Source organism: Arachis hypogaea, chromosome 4, assembly GCF_003086295.3.
Source record: "Arachis hypogaea cultivar Tifrunner chromosome 4, arahy.Tifrunner.gnm2.J5K5, whole genome shotgun sequence".
Lineage (NCBI taxonomy): Eukaryota > Viridiplantae > Streptophyta > Magnoliopsida > Fabales > Fabaceae > Arachis > Arachis hypogaea.
In genome coordinates this window covers 109,870,376-109,893,831 of record NC_092039.1, presented here as the reverse complement: position 1 = coordinate 109,893,831, position 23,456 = coordinate 109,870,376, and the positions used below count along the sequence as shown (strand labels likewise).

At 42.6% G+C, this 23,456-nt stretch overlaps 1 protein-coding gene across 1 annotated transcript in view; it reads right to left on the bottom strand.

Moving 5' to 3' along the window:
- Nucleotides 1–4,478: 4,478 nt before the first annotated feature.
- Nucleotides 4,479–23,456, bottom strand: part of LOC140184205 (uncharacterized) — a 30,208-nt gene continuing 11,230 nt past the window's right edge. Inside the window, exon 2 of the mRNA XM_072234512.1 lies at nt 4,479–4,963. Coding sequence (XP_072090613.1) covers nt 4,479–4,963 — 485 coding nt within the window. The remainder of the gene's footprint in view (nt 4,964–23,456) is intronic.

The following is a 23,456-nucleotide window of genomic DNA, read 5'->3' as shown; positions in this document are numbered from 1 at the left end:
GCCAGTCAGCCTAGCAGTTGGGCGTTTAACGCCCAGTCTGGCACCATTCTGGGCGTTTAACGCCAGAAAGGGGCACCAGACTGGCGTTAAACGCCAGTAAAGGGCAAGAACCTGGCGTTAAACGCCAGGAATGGGCACCAGCCCGGCGTTTAATGCCAGAATTGGCTCAAAACGTGGATTTTGATGCCATTTGGTGCAAGGATGCCTTTTCCTTGACACCACAGGATCTGTGGACCCCACAGGACCCTACCATCACTCTCTCTCTTCTTCCCCCAGTCACCACTCACATCCATCCTTCATAAATCCCCACCAACCTCACCCTTCAAATTCAAACCACTTTCCCTCCCAAACCCACCCATAATGGCCGAACCTTTACCCCCCTCTTTCCTATATATACCCTTCTTCAACCCTTCATTTTCACACAACCTAAACACCACTTCTCCCCCTCTTTGGCCGAACACACCACCATCTCCCTCTTCCTCATTTCTTCTTCTTCTACTCTCTTCTTTCTTCTTTTGCTCGAGGACGAGCAAACATTTTAAGTTTGGTGTGGTAAAAGCGTTGCTTTTTCGTTTTTCCATAACCATTATGGCATCTAAGGCCGGAGAAACCTCTAGAAAGAGGAAAGGGAAGGCAAAGGCTTCCACCTCCGAGTCATGGGAGATGGATAGATTCCTCTCAAGGGTGCATCAAGACCACTTCTATGAAGTTGTGGCCTTGAAGAAGGTGATCCCCGAGGTCCCTTTTTCACTCAAAAGGGGTGAATATCCGGAGATCCGCCATGAGATCCGAAGAAGAGGTTGGGAAGTTCTTACCAACCCCATTCAACAAGTCGGAATCTTGATGGTTCAAGAGTTCTATGCCAATGCATGGATCACCAAGAACCATGACCAAAGTGTGAACCCGAATCCAAAGAATTATCTTACTATGGTTCGAGGGAAATACTTGGATTTTAGTCCGGAGAGTGTGAGGGTGGCGTTCAACTTGCCTATGATGCAAGGAGATGAGCATCCTTACACTAGAAGGGTCAACTTTGATCAAAGGTTGGACCAAGTCCTCACAGTTATATGTGAAGAGGGCGCACAATGGAAGCAAGATTCAAGAGGAAAGCCGGTCCAATTGAGAAGGCATGACCTCAAGCCCGTGGCTAGAGGGTGGTTAGAGTTCATACAACGCTCAATCATCCCCACTAGCAACCGGTCCGAAGTTACCATAGACCGGGCCATCATGATCCATAGCATCATGATTGGAGAAGAAATAGAAGTTCATGAGGTTATAGCCCAAGAACTCTATAAGGTGGCGGACAAGACCTCCACCTTGGCAAGGTTAGCCTTTCCTCATCTCATTTGTCACCTCTGTTATTCAGTTGGAGTTGACATAGAGGGAGACATACCCATTGATGAGGACAAGCCCATCACCAAGAAAAGGATGGAGTACACAAGAGATCCCACTCATCATGAAATCCCTGAAATTCCTCAAGGGATGAATTTTCCTCCACAAAACTATTGGGAGCAACTACACACCTCCCTAGGAGAGTTGAGTTCCAACATGGGACAACTAAGGGTGGAGCACCAAGAACACTCCATCATCCTTCATGAAATTAGAGAAGATCAAAGAATCATGAGGGAGGAGCAACAAAGACAAGGAAGAGACATTGAGGAGCTCAAGCACTCCATAGGATCTTCAAGAGCAAGAAAGAGCCGCCATCACTAAGGTTGACCCGTTCTTTGATTTCCTTGTTATTTGTTCTTCTGTTTTTCGAATTTTTAGTGCTTATGTTTATCCATGTTTGTGTCTTGTGATCATTAGTGTCTTAGTGTCTATGCCTTAAAGTTATGAATGTCCTATGAATCCATCACCTTTCTTGAATAAAAATGTGCTTAATTGAAAAAGGAAGAATTGCATGAATTTTGAATTTTATAATAGTTTAATTATTTTGATGTGGTGGTAATATTTTTGTTCTCTGAATGTATGCTTAAACAGTACATATGTATCTTGAATTTGTGGTTCATGAATGTTGGCTCTTGAAAGAATGATGAAAAAGGAGACATGTTACTGAGGATCTGAAAAATCATTAAAATGATTCTTGAAGCAAGAAAAAGCTATTCAAAAAAAAAAAAGAGAGAGAAAAGAAAAATAAAAGTTGTGATCCAAGGCAATAAGAGTGTGCTTAAGAACCCTGGACACCTCTAATTGGGGACTTTAGCAAAGCTGAGTCACAATCTGAAAAGGTTCACCCAATTATGTGTCTGTGGCATGTATGTATCCGGTGGTAATACTGGAAGACAGAGTGCTTTGGGCCACAGCCAAGACTCAATAAATAGCTATGTTCAAGAATCATCATACTTCACTAAGAGAATCATTAACACTATCTGGATTCTAAGTTCCTAAAGAAGCCAACCATTCTGAGTCTCAAAGGATAGAGTGAGATGCCAAAACTGTTCAGAGACAAAAAGTAAAAGCCCCGCTCATCTAATTAATACTGATCTTCATAGATGTTTTTGGAATTCATTGCATATTCTCTTCTTTTTATCTTATTTGATTTTCAGTTGCTTGGGGACAAGCAACAATTTAAGTTTGGTGTTGTGATGAGCGGATAATTTGTATACTTTTTGGCATTGTTTTTAGTATGTTTTTAGTATGATATAGTTAGTTTTTAGTATATTTTTATTAGTTTTTAGTTAAAATTCACTTTTCTGGACTTCACTATGAGTTTGTGTGTTTTTCTGTGATTTCAGGTATTTTCTGGCTGAAATTGAGGGACCTGAGCAAAAATCTGATTCAGAGACCAAAAAGGACTGCAGATGCTGTTGGATTCTGACCTCCCTGCACTCGAAGTGGATTTTCTGGAGCTACAGAAGCCCAATTGGCGCGCTCTCAACGGCGTTGGAAAGTAGACATCCTGGGCTTTCCAGAAATATATGATAGTCCATACTTTGCCAAGATTTGATGGCCCAAACCGGCGTTCAAAGTCACCTCAAGAAATCCCAGCGTTAAACGCTGGAACTGGCACCCAAATGGGAGTTAAACGCCCAAACTGGCACCAAAGCTGGCGTTTAACTCCAAGAAGAGTCTCTACACGAAATTTGCTTCATTGCTCAGCCCAAGCACACACCAAGTGGGCCCTGAAGAGGATTTTTATGTCATTTACTCATTTCTGTACACCTTAGGCTACTAGTTTCTTATAAGTAGGACCTTTTACTATTGTATTAGAGATCTTTTGATCACTTTAGATCTTAAGAGGACTTTGGTAGCTATCTTCATTTTATGCTATCTTAGATCATTGGAGAGGCTGGCCATTCGGCCATGCCTAGACCTTATGCTTATGTATTTTCAACGGTGGAGCTTCTACACACCATAGATTAAGGTGTGGAGCTCTGCTGTACCTCGAGTATTAATGCAATTACTATTGTTCTTCCATTCAATTCCGCTTGTTCTTGTTCCAAGATATCACTTGTTCTTCAACTTGATGAAGGTGATGATTGACGCCCATCACCATTCTCACTCATGAACAAAGTGACTGACAACCACTCTTGTTCTACAAGCATTTGAGGCTTGGTGAATATCTCTTGGATTCTTTAACCGGAGTCTTCGTGGTATAGGCAGGACCTGATAGCGGCATTCAAGAGAATCCGGAAGGTCTAAACCTTGTCTGTGGTATTCTGAGTAGGATTCAATGATTGAATGACTGTGACGTGCTTCAAACCTGTAACCTACTGGGCGTTAGTGACAGACGCAAAAGAGTGATTCTATTCCGGTAGGGGAGGGAACCAAACCGGTGATTAGCCGCACTGTGACAGAGTGTATGAGCATTAGTTTTCACTGCGAGGATGGGAGGTAGCTGCTGACAACAGTGAAACCCTACACGAGCTTGCCATGGAAGGGAGTAAGAAGAATTGGATGAAGGCTGTAGGAAAGCAGAGAGACGGAAGGGAAGGCATCTTCATACGCTTATCTGAAGTTCCTACCAATGAATTACATAAGTATCTCTATCTTTACCTTTGTGTTATTTTCGTTCATCACTATATCCATTTGAGTTTGCCTGACTAAGATTTACAAGATGACCATAGCTTGCTTCAATACTAACAATCTCCGTGGGATCGACCCTTACTCGCGTAAGGTTTATTACTTGGACGACCCAGTGCACTTGCTGGTTAGTTGTGCGAAGTTGTGTAATGCCATGGTATTGAGCTACCACGTTCTTGGAGCCATTACCGGGGATTATGAGAGTTGTGAAAAAGTATTGTTCACAATTTCGCGCACCAGTCGTTTATTGCGTTTTTGACCCGAGTGGCTCCCGGGGTGATCAGTCCCGGGACCGCGCGTCCTTGTTTGCATAGTGGTTGCTCAACAAGTTATAAACAATAAGATAACATAGGCAAATATAGCATGTGGCAATTAGGCAGGTTTAATTATTGTAACAAGGACATCGGAGTGCTAGTACAAAGTAAATAGCTTAGGAATAAAACCTTCTTACGTTATCTGCATTCCATGTCCTCGGGATCTCTTTTGCCGTTGAGTCTTTCTAGCTTGTATGCGCCCTTACCGATTACCTCTTTGACTCGGTATGGTCCTTCCCAGTTCGCTGCTAGCTTGCCTTCTTCCGGGGTAGACGGGCCGACGTCATTACGCCTCAGGACGAGGTCGTTTTCTTCGAACTTTCTTTTGAGCACTTTGGCATTGTAGCGTAAGGCCATTCTTTGTTTTAGCGCCGCTTCAGCCAGATGGGCCATTTCCCTGGTTTCGTCTATCAGGTCCTTCTCGACAGTTTCCTTTACTCCCTTCAAGAGTAACCGTGGGCTCGGCTCCCCGATTTCTACGGGTATCACCGCATCTGACCCGTACGTTAGTCGAAAGGGGGTCTCTTTAGTGGAGGATTGCTCGGTTGTTCGGTAGGACCAGAGGACCGAGGCGAGCTCGTCGGCCCAAGCGCCCTTCTTGTTATCCAGCCGCTTCTTGAGCCCTACAGGATGATCTTATTTGCGGACTCAACCTGCCCGTTTGTTTGTGGATGATTGGTGCGCGAAATTGTGAACAATACTTTTCACAACTCTCATAATCCCCGGTCATGAACCCCAAAAACTTGGTGTTCAATACCATGGCATTACACAACTTCGCACAACTAACCAGCAAGTGCACTGGGTCGTCCAAGTAATAAACCTTACGCGAGTAAGGGTCGATCCCACGGAGATTATTATTATTGAAGCAAGCTATGGTCATCTTGTAAATCTTAGTCAGGCAAACTCAAATGGATATGGTGATGAACGAAAATAACACAAAGGTAAAGATAGAGATACTTATGTAATTCATTGGTAGGAACTTCAGATAAGCGCATGAAGATGCCTTCCCTTCCGTCTCTCTGCTTTCCTACTGTCTTCATCCAATCCTTCTTTATTCCTTTCCATGGCAAGCTTGTGTAGGGTTTCACCGTTGTCAATGGCTACCTCCCATCCTCTCAGTGAAAACGATTGCATATGCTCTGTCACAGCACGCGGAATTCAGCTGTCGGTTCTCGGTCAGGCCGGAATAGAATCCATCGATTCTTTTGCGTCTGTCACTAACGCCCCGCCTGCTAGGAGTTTGAAGCACGTCACAGTCATTCAATCATTGAATCCTACTCAGAATACCACAGACAAGGTTAGACCTTCCGGATTCTCTTGAATGCCGCCATCAGTTCTTGCCTATACCACGAAGACTCTGATCTCACGGAATGGTTGGCTCATTTGTCAGACGAGCACTCGGTTGTCAGGCGATCAACCATGCATCGTGCAATCAGGAATCCAAGAGATATTCACCCAATCGAAGGTAGAACGGAGGTGGTTGTCAGTCACACGTTCATAGGTGAGAATGATGATGAGTGTCACGGATCATCACATTCATCAAGTTGAAGAACAAGTGATATCTTAGAACAAGAACAAGCGGAATTGAATGGAAGAACAATAGTAATTGCATTAATACTCGAGGTACAACAGAGCTCCACACCTTAATCTATGGTGTGTAGAAACTCCACCGTTGAAAATACATAAGAACAAGGTCTAGGCATGGCCGAATGGCCAGCCTCCCAATGATCTAAGGTAGCATCAAAACAAAGATAACTACCCCCCGATATCAAAATACAATAGTAAAAGGTCCTACTTATAGAAAACTAGTAGCCTAAGGTTTACAGAAATGAGTAAATGACATAAAAATCCACTTCCGGGCCCACTTGGTGTGTGCTTGGGCTGAGCAATGTAGCATTTTTCGTGCAGAGACTCTTCTTGGAGTTAAACACCAGCTTTTATGCCAGTTTGGGCGTTTAACTCCCATTTGGGTGCCAGTTCCGGCGTTTAACGCTGGGATTTCTGAGGGTGACTTTGTACGCCGGTTTGGGCCATCAAATCTTGGGCAAAGTATGGACTATCATATATTGCTGGAAAGCCCAGGATGTCTACCTTCCAACGCCGTTGAGAGCGCGCCAATTGGGCTTCTGTAGCTCCAGAAAATCCACTTCGAGTGCAGGGAGGTCAGAATCCAACAGCATCTGCAGTCCTTTTTGGTCTCTGAATCAGATTTTTGCTCAGGGCCCTCAATTTCAGCCAGAAAATACCTGAAATCACAGAAAAACACAAAAACTCATAGTAAAGTCCAGAAAAGTGAATTTTAACTAAAAACTAATAAAAATATACTAAAAACTAACTAGATCATACTAAAAACATACTAAAAACAATGCCAAAAAGCATACAAATTATCCGCTCATCAATGATCCACCGAGGAGAATCTCTGCTTTATGCCCAGGCCGGTGAGGAATTCTGTGAATTTCTTGTTGGTGAACTGTGTCCCATTGTCCGAGATGACGACTTCCGGGATACCAAATCGCGTTATGACCTGCCGCCACATGAACTTCCTGCAATTGGACGAGGATATGCTGGCCAGTGGTTCAGCCTCTATCCATTTTGTGTAGTAGTCAATAGCGACTATAAGGTACTTGACTTGCCCCGGGCCGACGAGAAAAGGTCCTAAGAGGTCGACTCCCTATTGCGAGAATGGCCGAGAGGACGTTAGCAAGCTGAGCTCAGAGGCTGGTGCACGGTGGAAGTTGGCGTTTTCTTGGCACTTGACACACTTCCTAACAAATTCCTTGGAGTCGGCCATCATCGATGGCCAATAATATCCGGCTCGGATTAACTTCCTCGCTAGGGCTTTGCCTCCTATATGGTGGCCGCAGCATCCTTCGTGGACTTCCCTGAGGACGTAATCCGTCTGGTCGGGGTGCAAACATTTCAGTAGGGGATGGTTGAATCCTTTCCTGAACAGCTGACCCTAGATGATGGCGTATCTGGCAGCTTCCCTTCTTAGTTTTTTGGCATCCTTTTCGTTGTCAAGGAGCTTGCCGTTTTCTAAGAAGTCGGTGATGGGATCCAACCAGGAGGGGTTTAGTTTCGAGAGGTGTAGCGTGACTGCCGGCTCCTTCATCTTTCCTTGGATTAGAGATCGGTTGCCCTCTCCGGGTTTGGTGCTAGCTAATTTTGACAAGAGGTCTGCCCGTGTGTTCCTTTCTCTCGGAACGTGCTGGATCGTGACTTCTTCAAACGTTCGGCTCAAGTCCTTGACTTTTTCCAAGTATTTTTGTAACAGGGGGTCCCGGGCTTGGTAGCTCCCGTTCACTTGGGAGGTGACGATTTGCGAATCGCTGCATATCTCCAACCTCGTTGCCCCGACTTCTGCTGCCAAGGTTAAGCCTCCTATAAGGGCTTCATACTCTGCTTGGTTATTTGAAACGGGGAATTCGAACTTAATTGACTGTTCATACACAACTCCAGCCGGGCTTTCCAGGATGATCCCGGCGCCCCCGAACGTCTGGTTGGAGGCCCCGTCTACGTGGAGCTTCCACCGTGTGTTCGTGTCTTCGATTGGGTCCCCCGCTACTTCTACTAGAAAATCTGCCATCGCTTGCGCCTTGATGGATTGCCGGGGTTCGTATCGTATGTCGTATTGGGAAAGTTCAATGGACTAGGTCATCATTCTTCCCGCCAAGTCGGGTTTTTGGAACACTTGCCGGATACCCTGGTCCGTTCTCACGACAATCTGGTGACTTTGGAAGTATTGCTTTAACCTCCGCGAGGAGGTCAGGAGTGCCAGAGCTAGCTTTTCCAATTTGTTATACCTCAACTCTGCCCCTTGTAGGGCCCTGCTTACAAAATAGACTGGTTGTTGTGTCCTCCCTTCTTCTCGTACCAAAACTGCGGCCAGGGCTTCTCCTGTTATGGCGAGGTACAGGTATAGTGGCTCCCCGTCCTTTGGCTTTCCGAGGACCGGAGGTGCCGCCAGGATTTCCTTAAAGTGCCGAAAGGCTTCCTCGCATGCGGGCGTTGATGAGCGGATAATTTGTACGCTTTTTGGCATTGTTTTTAGTATGTTTTTAGTACGATCTAGTTAGTTTTTAGTATATTTTTATTAGTTTTTAGTTAAAAATCACTTTTCTAGACTTTACTATGAGTTTGTGTGTTTTTCTGTGATTTCAGGTATTTTCTGGCTGAAATTGAGGGACCTGAGCAAAAATCTGATTCAGAGACTAAAAAGGACTGCAGATGCTGTTGGATTCTGACCTCCCTGCACTCGAAGTGGATTTTCTGGAGCTACAGAAGCCCAATTGGCGCGCTCCCAACGACGTTGGAAAGTAGACATCCTGGGCTTTCCAGCAATATATGATAGTTCATACTTTGCCCAAGATTTGATGGCCCAAACCGGCGTTCAAAGTCAGCCTCAGAATTCCCAGCGTTAAACGCTGGAACTGGCACAAGGATGGGAGTTAAACGCCCAAACTGGCACCAAAGCTGGCGTTTAATTCCAAGAGAAGTCTCTACACGAAAATGCTTCAATGCTCAGCCCAAGCACACACCAAGTGGGCCCGGAAGTGGATTTTTATGTCATTTACTCATCTCTGTACACCCTAGGCTACTAGTTCTCTATATATAGGACCTTTTACTATTGTATTTTCATCTTTTGATCACTCTAGATCTCTAGATCATCTTTGGATCATTTTAGATCTTTTGATAACGTTGGGAGGCTGGCCACACGGCCATGCCTAGACCTTGTTCTTATGTATTTTCAACGGTGGAGTTTCTACACACCATAGATTAAGGTGTGGAGCTCTGCTGTACCTCGAGTATTAATGCAATTACTATCGTTCTTCTATTCAATTCCGCTTGTTCTTATTCCAAGATATCACTTGTTCTTCAACTTGATGAATGTGATGATCCGTGACACTCATCATCATTCTCACTTATGAACGCGTGCCTGAAAACCACCTCCGTTCTACCTTAGATTGGGTGGATATCTCTTGGATTCTTTAACCAGAATCTTCGTGGTATAAGCTAGAATTGATGGCGGCATTCAAGAGAATCCGGAAGGTCTAAATCTTGTCTGTGGTATTCTGAGTAGGATTCAATGATTGAATGACTGTGACAAGCTTCAAACTCCTGAGGGCTGGGCGTTAGTGACAGACGCAAAAGAATCACTGGATTCTATTCTGACCTGATTGAGAACCGACAGATGGATAGCCATGCCGTGACAGGGTGCGTTCAACATTTCCACTGAGAGGATGGGATGTAGCCACTGACAACGGTGAAACCCTTGCATACAGCTTGCCATGGAAAGGAGTAAGAAGGATTGGATGAAGACAGTAGGAAAGCAGAGAGACGGAAGGAACACAGCATCTTCATACGCTTATCTGAAATTCCCACCAATGAATTACATAAGTATCTCTATCTTTATCTTTATGTTTTATTCATCATTCATATCCATTTGAGTTTTCCTGACTAAGATTTACAAGGTGACCATAGCTTGCTTCATACCAACAATCTCTGTGGGATCGACCCTTACTCGCGTAAGGTTTATTACTTGGACGACCCAGTACACTTGCTGGTTAGTTGTGCGAAATTGTGTTTGTGCCATGGTATTGAACACCAAGTTTTTGGGTTCATCACCGGGGATTAATTGAGTTGTGAAAAGTATTGATCACAATTTCGTCCACCAAGTTCTTGGCGCCGTTGCCGGGGATTGTTGAGTTTGGACAACTGACGGTTCATCTTGTTGCTTAGATTAGGTATTTTTCTTCAGAGTTCTTAAGAATGAATTCTAGTGTTTCAAGGTGATGTTCTTATCATCACCAAAGCTGATTGATCTTCATCAATTTAGCTCTTGAATGCAATGTTCTGCTGAAGCTTGGCTAGCCATGTCTAATTTCTTTAGACTAAAGCTTTAGACTAACATTGCATGATTCCTGGAATTCTCATTAAGAATTTTGATACCTTTATTTTCTTTTCCACTTAATTTTCGAAAAAATAAAAAAAAATTACAAAATCATAAAAACCAAAAATATTTTATGTTGAGTCTAGAGTCTCATCTTAAGTTTGGTGTCAATTGCATGTTTCTGTTCTCCTTGCATTCATTCATATGTCTTAAGTGATCTTCAAGAATGTTCTTGATGATTTCATTGCTCTGATCTTTAAATTCTCTTGACTTGAGTGTTTTGTGTGTCTAATATGCATTCTCATTTTGTCAGTGTCAGTAGTATACAAACTGCTAAGTTTGGTGTCTTGCATGCATTGTTATTTAATTTTAGTTGCATTTTGATTATTCCTCATCATTAAAAATCCAAAAATATTTTTTTTTGTGTCTTTTCAAGTCAATAATACAGAGAATTGAAGATTTAGAACATACTACAGAGGAATTACACAGAAAAAGCTGGGCGTTCAAAACGCCCAGTGAAGAAGGGCAGACTGGCGTTTAAACGCCAGCCAGGGTGCCTGGCTGGGCGTTTAACGCCCAAAAGGGTAGTAGTTTGGGTGTTAAACGCCAGAATGTGCACCATTCTGGGCGTTTAACGCCAGGATGGCACAAGAGGGAAGATTCTGTTTTTAATTCAGATTTTGTTAAGTTTTTAAAATTTTTTCAAAATCAAATCTTTTTCAAATCATATCTTTTCAATCATATGTTTTCAAAATCAATTTCTTTCCTTTTTCAAAGATTTCAAGTATGTTGCCTTTTCTGTTGAGAAAGGTTTAATGTTTGAATCATATCTTTTCTTGTTAGCCAAGTTATTAATTTTTAAAATCAAATCTTTTTAAAAATGTTTTTCAAATCATATCTTCTCAATCACATCTTTTTAAAACCAATCATATCTTCTTAATCATATCTTTTTCAAAATAGTTTTCAATCAAATCTTTTTGATTTATAATTTCAAAATCTTTTTCAAAAATCACTTGATTTCTTTTCCACTCTTGGTTTTCGAAAATCAATTAGTGTTTTTCAAAATGTTTTTAAAATCTTTTACTTAATTTTCGAAAATTACTTCCCCTCTTCTCACATCCTTCTATTTATAGACTAACACTATTCCTTAATGCACAATTCGAACTCCATCTTCTTTGATAAGTTCGAATTTTCTACTTCTGCCTTCTATTTTTCTTTTCCTCTGACACCTCAAGGAATCTCTATACTGTGACATAGAGGATTCCATATTTTCTTGTTCTCTTCTCTTTATTATGAGCAGGAGCAAAGACAAAAGCATTCTTGTTGAGGCTGACCCTGAACCTGAAAGGACCTTGAAGCGAAAGCTAAGAGAAGCTAAGGCACAATTCTCCGTAGAGGACCTAACAGAAATCTTCAAAGAAGAAGAACACATGGCAGCCGAAAACAACAACAATGTCAACAATGCAAGGAAGGTGCTGGGTGACTTTACTGCACCTACTCCCGACTTCTATGGGAGAAGCATCTCTATCCCTGCCATTGGAGCAAACAACTTTGAGCTTAAGCCTCAATTAGTTTCTCTAATGCAACAGAATTGCAAGTTCCATGGACTTCCATTGGAAGATCCTCATCAGTTTTTAGCTGAATTCTTGCAAATCTGTGACACTGTCAAGACTAATGGGGTTGACCCTGAGGTCTACAGACTTATGCTATTCCCTTTTGCTGTAAGAGACAGAGCTAGGACATGATTGAACTCACAACCTAAGGAAAGCCTGAACTCTTGGGAAAAGCTAGTCAATGCCTTCTTGGCAAAGTTCTTTCCACCTCAAAAATTGAGTAAGCTTAGAGTGGAAGTCCAAACCTTCAGACAGAAGGAAGGAGAATCCCTCTATGAAGCTTGGGAAAGATACAAACAATTAATCAGAAAGTGTCCCTCTGACACGCTTTCTGAATGGAGCATCATAGGTATTTTCTATGATGGTCTGTCTGAACTGTCCAAGATGTCTTTGGATAGCTCTGCTGGAGGATCTCTTCATCTGAAGAAGACGCCTACAGAAGCTCAAGAACTAATTGAAATGATTGCAAATAACCAATTCATGTACACTTCTGAAAGAAATCCTGTGAACAACGGGACAAATCAGAAGAAAGGAGTTCTTGAGATTGATACTCTGAATGTCATATTGGCTCAGAACAAAATATTGACTCAGCAAGTCAATATGATTTCTCAAAGTCTGTCTGGAATGCAAAATGCACCAAGCAGTACTAAGGAAGCTTCATCTGAAGAAGAAGCTTATGATCCTGAGAACCCTTCAATGGAAGAGGTGAATTACATGGGAGAACCCTATGGAAACACCTATAATCCTTCATGGAGAAATCATCCAAATCTCTCATGGAAGGATCAACAGAGACCTCAACAAGGTTTCAACAATAATAATGGTGGAAGAAATAGGTTTAGCAATGGCAAGCCTTTTTCATCATCTTCTCAGCAACAGACAGAGAGTTCTAAGCAGAACCACTCTGACTTAGCAACCATGGTCTCTGATCTAATCAAAACCACTCAAAGTTTCATGACTGAAACAAGGTCCTCCATTAAAAACTTGGAGGGACACGTGGGTCAGCTGAACAAGAAAAATACTGAACTCCCTCCTAGTACTCTTCCAAGCAATACAGAAGAAAATCCAAAAGGAGAGTGCAAGGCCATCAACATGGCCAAATTTGGAGAGGAGGAAGGGGCAGTGAACGCCACTGAGGAAGACCTCAATGGACGTCCACTGATCTCCAATGAGTTCCCCAATGAGGAACCATGGGAATCTGAGACTCAAAATGAGACCATAGAGATTCCATTGGACTTACTTCTGCCATTCATGAGCTCTGATGAGTATTCTTCCTCTGAAGAGGATGAGTATGTCACTGAAGAGCAAGTTGCTACATGACAAGTTATTTGAAAATGAGACTTGGGAGGATGAACCCCCTTTGCTCACCAAAGAACTGGATGACTTGTCTAGGCAGAAATTACCTCAAAAGAGACAGGATCCTGGGAAGTTTTCAATACCTTGTACCATAGGCACCATGACCTTCAAGAAGGCCTTGTGTGACTTAGGGTCAAGTGTAAACCTCATGCCTCTCTCTGTAATGGAGAAGCTAGGGATCTTTGAGGTGCAAGCTGCAAAAATCTCACTAGAGATCGCAGACAACTCAAGAAAACAAGCTTATGGACTTGTAGAGGATGTTCTGGTAAAAGTTGAAAACCATTACATCCCTGCTGATTTCATAGTCCTAGAGACTGGGAAGTGCATGGATGAATCCATCATCCTTGGCAGACCCTTCCTAGCCACAGCAAAGGCTGTGATTGATGTTGATAGAGGAGAATTGATCATTCAAGTGAATGAAGAATCCTTTGTGTTTGAGGCTCAAGGATATCCCTCTGTCATCATGGAGAGGAAGCATGAAGAGCTTCTCTCAAAACAGAGCCAAACAGAGCCCCCACAGTCAAACTCTAAGTTTGGTGTTGGGAGGCCACAACCAAATTCTAAGTTTGGTGTTGAACCCCCACATTCAAACTCTAAGTTTGGTTTTGGGAGGTTCCAACATTGCTCTGAGCATCTGTGAGGCTCCATGAGAGCCCTCTGTCAAGCTACTGACATTAAAGAAGCGCTTGTTGGGAGGCAACCCAATGTTATATTTTATCTATTTTCTTTTGTTATTTTATGTTTTCTGTAGGTTGATGATCATGAGAAGTCACAAAATCAATGGAAAAAGCAAAAACAGAATGAAAAACAGAAAGAAAAACAGCACACCCTGGAGGAAGAACCTGCTGGCGTTTAAACGCCAGTAAGGCTAGCAGATGGGCGTTTAACGCCCAGTCTGGCACCATTCTGGGCGTTTAATGCCAGAAAGGGGCACCAGACTGGCGTTAAACGCCAGAAAAGGGCAAGAACTTGGCGTTAAACGCCAGAAATGGGCACTAGCCCGGCGTTTAACGCCAGAATTGGCATGAAGAGCAATTTTGCTCACCACTTTGTGCAGGGATGACTTTTCCTTGACACCTCAGGATCTGTGGACCCCACAGGATCCACACCTACCCCACCATCCTCTCTCTTCTTCTTCACCCATTCACCAATCACCTCAACACCTCTTCCCCAAAAACCCTTCACCTATCAAATCCCATCTTTCTCTTCACCACTCACATCCATCCTTCATAAAACCCCACCTACCCCACCATTCAAATTCAAAACACTTTCCCTCCCAAACCCACCCTCCCATAACCGAACCATGACCCTCCCCCCACTCCTATATAAACCCTTCTTCACTCCTTCATTTTCACACAACCTAAACACTACTTCTCCCCCCTTTTTGGCCGAACCACAAAGCCTCTTCCATCTCCTTCATTTCTTCTTCTTCTATTCTCTTCTTTCTTCTTTTGCTCGAGGACGAGCAAACCTTTTAAGTTTGGTGTGGTAAAAGCATTGCTTTTTGTTTTTCCATAACCATTTATGGCATCCAAAGCCGGAGAAACCTCTAGAAAGAGGAAAGGGAAGGCAAAAGCTTCCACCTCCGAGTCATAGGAGATGGAGAGATTCATCTCAAGGGTGCATCAAGACCACTTCTATGAAGTTGTGGCCTTGAAGAAGGTGATCCCCGAGGTACCTTTCAAACTCAAAAAGAGTGAATATCCGGAGATCCGACATGAGATCCAAAGAAGAGGTTGGGAAGTTCTTACCAACCCCATTCAACAAGTCGGAATCTTAATGGTTCAAGAGTTCTATGCCAATGCATGGATCACCAAGAACCATGATCAAAGTGTGAACCCGGACCCAAAGAATTGGCTTACTATGGTTCGGGGGAAATACTTGGATTTTAGTCCGGAAAATGTAAGGTTGGTGGTGCACGAATTTGTGATTCGCACAACTAACCAGCAAGTGCACTGGGTCGTCCAAGTAATACCTTACGCGAGTAAGGGTCGATCCCACGGAGATTATTGGTTTGAAGCAATCTATGTTTATTTTATTAATCCTAGTCAGGATGCCAATAGGATTAATTCGTTTTAATGATAAGAAGTCAAAGTATTTGGAATAAGGAATTGTTACTTTATTGATGGAGAATATGTTGGAGTTTTGGAGATGCTTTGTCCTCTGAATCTCAACTTTTCCTTGAAATCCTCTTCCCACACGCATGGTCCCTTCCATGGCAAGCTCTATGTAGGGTGTCACCGTTGTCAATGGCTACTTCCCATCCTCTCAGTGAAAACGTTCCTATGCTCTGTCACAGCACGGCTAATCATCTGTCGGTTCTCAATCAGGTTGGAATAGAATCCATTGATTCTTTTGCGTCTGTCACTAACGCCCAGCCTTCAGGAGTTTGAAGCTCGTCACAGTCATTCAATCCCAGAATCCTACTCGGAATACCACAGACAAGGTTTAGACTTTCCGGATTCTCATGAATGCCGCCATCAATCCGGCTTATACCACGAAGATTCTGATTAAGGAATCTAAGAGATACTCATTCAATCTGATGTAGAACGGAGGTGGTTGTCAGGCACACGTTCATGGGTTGAGGAAGGTGATGAGTGTCACGGATCATCACCTCCTCCATAATTAAGCGCGAATGAACATCTTAGATAAGAACAAGCGTGTTTGAATGGAAAACAAAGGAATTGTATTAAATCATCGAGACGCTGCAGAGCTCCTCACCCCCAACAATGGAGTTTAGAAACTCATGCCGTCACAAAGTATGTAATTCAGATCTGAAAATGTCATAAGGTCCAAGATAAGTCTCTAAAAGTTGTTTAAATAGTAAACTAGTAACCTAGGTTTACAGAAAATGAGTAAACGAAGATAATTGGTGCAGAAATCCACTTCTGGGGCCCACTTGGTGTGTGCTGGGGCTGAGACTAAAGCTATCCACGAGTAGAGGCCTTTCTTGGCGTTAAACTCCAGGTTATGACGTGTTTTGGGCGTTCAACTCCGGATCATGACGTTTTTCTGGCGTTTAACTCCAGACAGCAGCATGAACTTGGCGTTTAACGCCAAGTTACGTCGTCTATCTTCGCGCAAAGTATGAACTATTATATATTGCTGGAAAGCCCTGGATGTCTACTTTCCAACGCCGTTGAGAGCGCGCCAATTGGACTCCTGTAGCTCCAAAAAATCCATTTCGAGTGCAGGGAGGTCAGGATCCAACAGCATCAGCAGTCCTTTTTCAGCCTAACTCAGATTTTTGCTCAGCTCCCTCAATTTCAGCCAGAAAATACCTGAAATCACAGAAAAACACACAAACTCATAGTAAAGTCCAGAAATATGATTTTTGCCTAAAAACTAATAATATTCTACTAAAAATTAATTAAAACATACTAAAATCTACATGAAATTACCCCCAAAAAGCGTATAAAATATCCGCTCATCAGTTGGCATTCAACTTGCCCATGATGCAAGGAGATGAACACCCTTACACTAGAAGGGTCAACTTTGATCAAAGGTTGGACCAAGTCCTCACAGTCATTTGTGAAGAGGGCGCCCAATGGAAGAGAGATTCAAGAGGGAAGCCGGTTCAATTGAGAAGGCATGACCTCAAGCCTGTGGCTAGGGGATGGTTGGAGTTTATCCAACGCTCAATCATTCCCACTAGCAACCGGTCCGAAGTTACTATAGACCGGGCTATCATGATTCATAGCATCATGATTGGAGAAGAAATAGAAGTTCATGAGGTTATATCCCAAGAACTTTATAAGGTGGCGGACAAGTCCTCTACCTTGACAAAGTTATCCTTTCCTCATCTCATTTGTCACCTCTGTTATTCAGTTGGAGTTGACATAGAGGGAGACATCCCAATTGATGAGGACAAGCCCATTACTAAGAAGAGGATGGAGCACACAAGAGACCCCTCTCATAATCAAATCCCTGAGATGCCTCAAGGGATGCACTTTCCTCCACAAAACTATTGGGAGCAACTAAACACCTCCCTAGGAGAATTGAGTTCCAACATGGGACAACTAAGGGTGGAGCATCAAGAACATTCCATCCTCCTCCATGAAATTAGATATGATCAAAGAATCATGAGAGAGGAGCAACAAAGACAAGGAAGAGACATTGAGGAGCTCAAACACTCCATAGGATCTTCAAGAGGAAGAACAAGCCGCCATCACTAAGGTGGACCCGTTCTTTAATTCCCTTGTTCTTTATTTTTCTGTTTTTCGAAAATTATGCTTATGTTTATCTATGTTTGTGTCTTTTGATCATTAGTGTCTTAGTGTCTATGCCTTAAAGTTATGAATGTCCTATGAATCCATCACCTTTCTTGAATGAAAAATGTTCTTAATTGAAAAAGAGAAGAATTGCATGAATTTTGAATTTTATAACAGTTTAATTATTTTGATGTGGTGGCAATACTTTTGTTTTCTGAATGTATGCTTAAACAGTGCATATGTATCTTGAATTTGTGGTTCATGAATGTTGGCTCTTGAAAGAATGATGAAAAAGGAGACATGTTACTGAGGATCTGAAAAATCATAAAAATGATTTTTGAAGCAAGAAAAAGCAGTGAATACAAAAAAAAAAATATTTTCGAAAAAAAAAAGAAAGAGAAAAAGAAAGAAAAGAAAGAAAAAGAAAGAAATAAAGTTGTGATCTGGTGCACGAAATTGTGATCAATACTTTTCACAACTCAAATAATCCCCGGTAATGAATCCAAAAACTTGGTGTTCAATACCATGGCATAAACACAACTTCGCACAACTAACCAGCAAGTGTACTGGGTCGTCCAAGTAATAACCTTACGCGAGTAAGGGTCGATCCCACAGAGATTGTTGGTATGAAGCAAGCTATGGTCACCTTGTAAATCTTAGTCAGGCAAACTCAAATGGATATGGGTGATAAACGAAATAAACATAAAGGTAAAGATAGAGATACTTATGCAATTCATTGGTGGGAATTTCAGATAAGCGTATGAAGATGCTTGGTCCCTTCCGTCTCTCTGCTTTCCTACTGTCTTCATCCAATCCTTCTCACTCCTTTCCATGGCAAGCTTAAGCAAGGGTTTCACCGTTGTCAGTGGCTACCTCCCATCCTCTCAATGGAAATGTTCAACGCACCCTGTCACGGCACGGCTATCCATCTGTCGGTTCTCGATCAGGCCGGAATAGAATCCAGTGATTCTTTTGCGTCTGTCACTAACGCCCCGCCCTCAGGAGTTTGAAGCACGTCACAGTCATTCAATCATTGAATCCTACTCAGAATACCACAGACAAGGTTAGACCTTCCGGATTCTCTTGAATGCCGCCATCAGTTCTAGCCTATACCACGAAGACTCTGATCTCACGGAATGGCTGGCTCGGTTGTCAGGCGAGCACTCGGTTGTCAGGCGATCAACCATGCATCGTGTATCAGGAATCCAAGAGATATTCACCCAATCGAAGGTAGAACGGAGGTGGTTGTCAGTCACACGTTCATAGGTGAGAATGATGATGAGTGTCACGGATTATCACATTCATCAAGTTGAAGAACAAGTGATATCTTAGAACAAGAACAAGCGGAATTGAACAGAAGAACAATAGTAATTGCATTAATACTCGAGGTACAGCAGAGCTCCACACCTTAATCTATGGTGTGTAGAAACTCCACCGTTGAAAATACATAAGAATAAAAGTGATCATTGGTTTCGGCCCCAGAGAGGGAACCAGAAGAACCAAGATATCTAAATACAATAGTAAAAGGTCCTACTTATAGATAACTAGTAGCCTAAGGTTTACAGAGATGAGTAAATGACATAAAAATCTACTTCCGGGCCCACTTGGTGTGTGCTTGGGCTGAGCAATGAAGCCTTTTCATGTAGAGACTCTTCTTGGAGTTAAACGCCAGCTTTGGTGCCAGTTTGGGCGTTTAACTCCCATTCTTGTGCCAGTTCCGGCGTTTAACGCTGGCAATCTTGAGGGTGACTTTGAACGCCAGTTTGGGCCATCAAATCTTGGGCAAAGTATGGACTATTATATATTTCTAAAAAGCCCAGGATGTCTACTTTCCAACGCCGTTGAGAGCGCGCCAATTGGGCTTCTGTAGCTCCAGAAAATCCACTTCGAGTGCAGGGAGGTCAGAATCCAACAGCATCTGCAGTCCTTTTTAGTCTCTGAATCAGATTTTTGCTCAGGTCCCTCAATTTCAGCCAGAAAATACCTGAAATCACAGAAAAACACACAAACTCATAGTAAAGTCCAGAAAAGTGAATTTTAACTAAAAACTAATAAAAATATACTAAAACCCAACTACATCATACTAAAAACAATGCCAAAAAGCGTACAAATTATCCGCTCATCACAACACCAAACTTAAATTGTTGCTTGTCCTCAAGCAACTGAAAATCAAATAAGATAAAAAGAAGAGAATATGCAATGAATTCCAAAAACATCTATGAAGATCAGTATTAATTATATGAGCGGGGCTTTTAGCTTTTTGCCTCTGAATAGTTTTGGCATCTCACTCTATCCTTTGAAATTCAGAATGATTGGCTTCTTTAGGAAGTCAGAATCCAGATAGTGTTATTGATTCTCCTAGTTAAGTATGATGATTCTTGAACACAGCTACTTATTGAGTCTTGGCTGTGGCCCAAAGCACTCTGTCTTCCAGTATTACCACCGGATACATACATGCCACAGACACATAATTGGGTGAACCTTTTCAGATTGTGACTCAGCTTTGCTAAAGTCCCCAATTAGAGGTGTCCAGGGTTCTTAAGCACACTCTTTTTGTCTTGGATCACAACTTTATTTCTTTCTTTTCTCTCTTTTTTTTCTCGTTTCCTCTCTTTTTTTTCGTTTTTCTCTCTTTTTTTTTTTTGAATCACTACTTTTTCTTGCTTCAAGAATCATTTTAATGATTTTTCAGATCCTCAGTAACATTTCTCCTTTTTCATCATTCTTTCAAGAGCCAACATTCATGAACCACAAATTCAAAAGACATATGCACTGTTTAAGCATACATTCAGAAAACAAAATTATTGCCACCACATCAAAATAATTAAACTGTTATAAAATTCAAAATTCATGCAATTCTTCTCTTTTTCAATTAAGAACATTTTTATTTAAGAGAGGTGATGGATTCATAGGACATTCATAACCTTAAGGCATAGACACTAAGACACTAATGATCACAAGACACAAACATGGATAAACATAAGCATAAATTTTCGAAAAAACAGAAAAATAAAGAACAAGGAAATCAAAGAACGGGTCCACCTTAGTGATGGCGGCTTGTTCTTCCTCTTGAAGATCCTATGGAGTGCTTGAGCTCCTCAATGTCTCTTCCTTGTCTTTGTTGCTCCTCTCTCATGATTCTTTGATCTTCTCTAATTTCATGGAGGAGAATGGAATGTTCTTGGTGCTCCACCCTTAGTTGTCCCATGTTGGAACTCAATTCTCCTAGGGAGGTGTTTAGTTGCTCCCAATAGTTTTGTGGAGGAAAGTGCATCCCTTGAGGAATCTCAGGGATCTCATGATGAGTGGGGTCTTTTGTGTGCTCCATCCTCTTCTTAGTGATGGCCTTGTCCTCATCAATAGGGATGTCTCCCTCTATGTCAACTCCAACTGAATAACAGAGGTGACAAATGAGATGAGGAAAGGCTAACCTTGCCAAGGTAGAGGACTTGTCCGCCACCTTATAAAGTTCTTGAGCTATAACCTCATGAACTTCTATTTCTTCTCCAATCATGATGCTATGAATCATGATAGCCCTGGTCTATGGTAACTTCGGACCGGTTGCTAGTGGGAATGATTGAGCGTTGTATAAACTCTAACCATCCTCTAGCCACGGGTTTGAGGTCATGCCTTCTCAATTGAACTGGCTTTCCTCTTGAATCTCTCTTCCATTGGGTGCCCTCTTCACATATGACTGTGAGGACTTGGTCCAACCTTTGATCAAAGTTGACCCTTCTAGTGTAAGGATGTTCATCTCCTTGCATCATAGGCAAGTTGAATGCCAACCTCACATTTTCCGGACTAAAATCCAAGTATTTCCCCCGAACCATAGTAAGCCAATTCTTTGGATCCGGGTTCACACTTTGATCATGGTTCTTGGTGATCCATGCATTGGCATAGAACTCTTGAACCATTAAGATTCCGACTTGTTGAATGGGGTTGGTAAGAACTTCCCAACCTCTTCTTCGGATCTCATGTCGGATCTCCGGATATTCACCCTTTTTTAGTTTGAAAGGGACTTTGGGGATCACCTTCTTCAAGGCCACAACTTCATAGAAGTGGTCTTGATGCACCCTTGAGATGAATCTCTCCATCTCCCATGACTCGGAGGAGGAAGCCTTTGTCTTCCCTTTCCTCTTTCTAGAGGTTTCTCCGGCCTTGGATGCCATAAATGGTTATGGAAAAAGAAAAAGCAATGCTTTTACCACACCAAACTTAAAAGGTTTGCTCGTCCTCGAGCAAAAGAAGAAAGAAGAGAGTAGAAGAAGAAGAAATGAGGAAGACGGGAATGGCTTTGTGTTCGGCCAAAAAGGGGAAGAAGTGGTGTTTAGGTTGTGTGAAGATGAAGGAGTGAAGAAGGGTTTATATAGGAGAGGGGGCTCATGGTTCGGTCATGTGTGGGTGGGTTTGGGGGGGAAAGTGGCTTGAATTTGAAGGGTGAGGTAGGTGGGGTTTTATGGAGGATGGATGTGAGTGGTGAAGAGTTTTTTGGGAAGAGGTGTTGAGGTGATTGGTGAAGAAGAGAGAGAGTGGTGGGGTAGGTGGGGATCCTGTGGGGTCCACAGATCCTGAGGTGTCAAGGAAAAGTCATCCCTGCACCAAATGGCAAGCAAAAATGCGTTTTTAGCCAATTCTGGCGTTAAACGTCGAGCTGGTGCCCATTTCTGGCGTTTAACGCCAAGTGCTTGCCCTTTTCTGGCGTTTAACGCCAGTCTGGTGCCCCTTTCTGGCGTTAAACGCCCAGAATAGTGCCGGACTGGGCGTTAAACGCCCAACAGCTAGCCTTACTGGCGTTTAAACGCCAGCACGCTCTCCTCCAGGGTGTGCTTTTTTCTTTCTGCTTTTCATTCTGTTTTTGCTTTTTCAATTGTTTTTGTGACTTCTCATGATCATCAACCTACAAAAATATAAAATAACAAAGAAAAATATATAAAATATAACATTGGGTTGCCTCCCAACAAGCGCTTCTTTAATGTCAATAGCTTGACAGAGGGCTCTCATGGAGCTTCAGAGATGCTTAGAGCAATGTTGGAACCTCCCAACACCAAACTTAGAGTTTGAATGTGGGGGTTCAACACCAAACTTAGAATTTGGTTGTGGCCTCCCAACACCAAACTTAGAGTTTGACTGTGGGGGCTCTGTTTGGCTCTGTTTTGAGAGGAGCTCTTCATGCTTCCTCTCCATGGTGATAGAGGGATATCCTTGAGCCTTAAACACTAAGGATTCTTCATTCACTTGAATGATCAACTCTCCTCTATCAACATCAATCACAGCCTTTACTGTGGCTAGGAAGGGTCTGCCAAGGATGATAGATTCATCCATGCACTTTCCAATCTCTAGGACTATGAAATCAGCAGGGATGTATTGGTCTTCAACTTTTACCAGAACATCCTCTACAAGTCCATAAGCTTGTTTTCTTGAGTTGTCTGCCATCTCTAGTGAGATTTTTGTAGCTTGCACCTCAAAGATCCCTAGCTTCTCCATTACAGAGAGAGGCATGAGGTTTACACTTGACCCTAAGTCACACAAGGCCTTCTTGAAGGTCATGGTGCCTATGGTACAAGGTATTGAAAACTTCCCAGGATCTTGTCTCTTTTGAGGTAATTTCTGCCTAGACAAGTCATCTAGTTCTTTGGTGAGCAAAGGGGGTTCATCCTCCCAAGTCTCATTTCCAAATAACTTGTCATTTAGCTTCATGATTGCTCCAAGGTATTTAGCAACTTGCTCTTCAGTGACATACTCATCGGAAGAATACTCATCAAAGCTCATGAATGGCAGAAGTAAGTCCAATGGAATCTCTATGGTCTCATTTTGAGCCTCAGATTCCCATGGTTCCTCATTGGGGAACTCATTGGAGGCCAGTGGACGTCCATTGAGGTCTTCCTCAGTGGCGTTCACTACCTCTTCCTCCTCTCCAAATTCGGCCATGTTGATGGCCTTGCACTCTCCTTTTGGATTTTCTTCTGTATTGCTTGGGAGAGTACTAGGAGGGAGTTCAGTAATTCTCTTGCTCAGCTGACCCACTTGTGCCTCCAAGTTTCTAATGGAG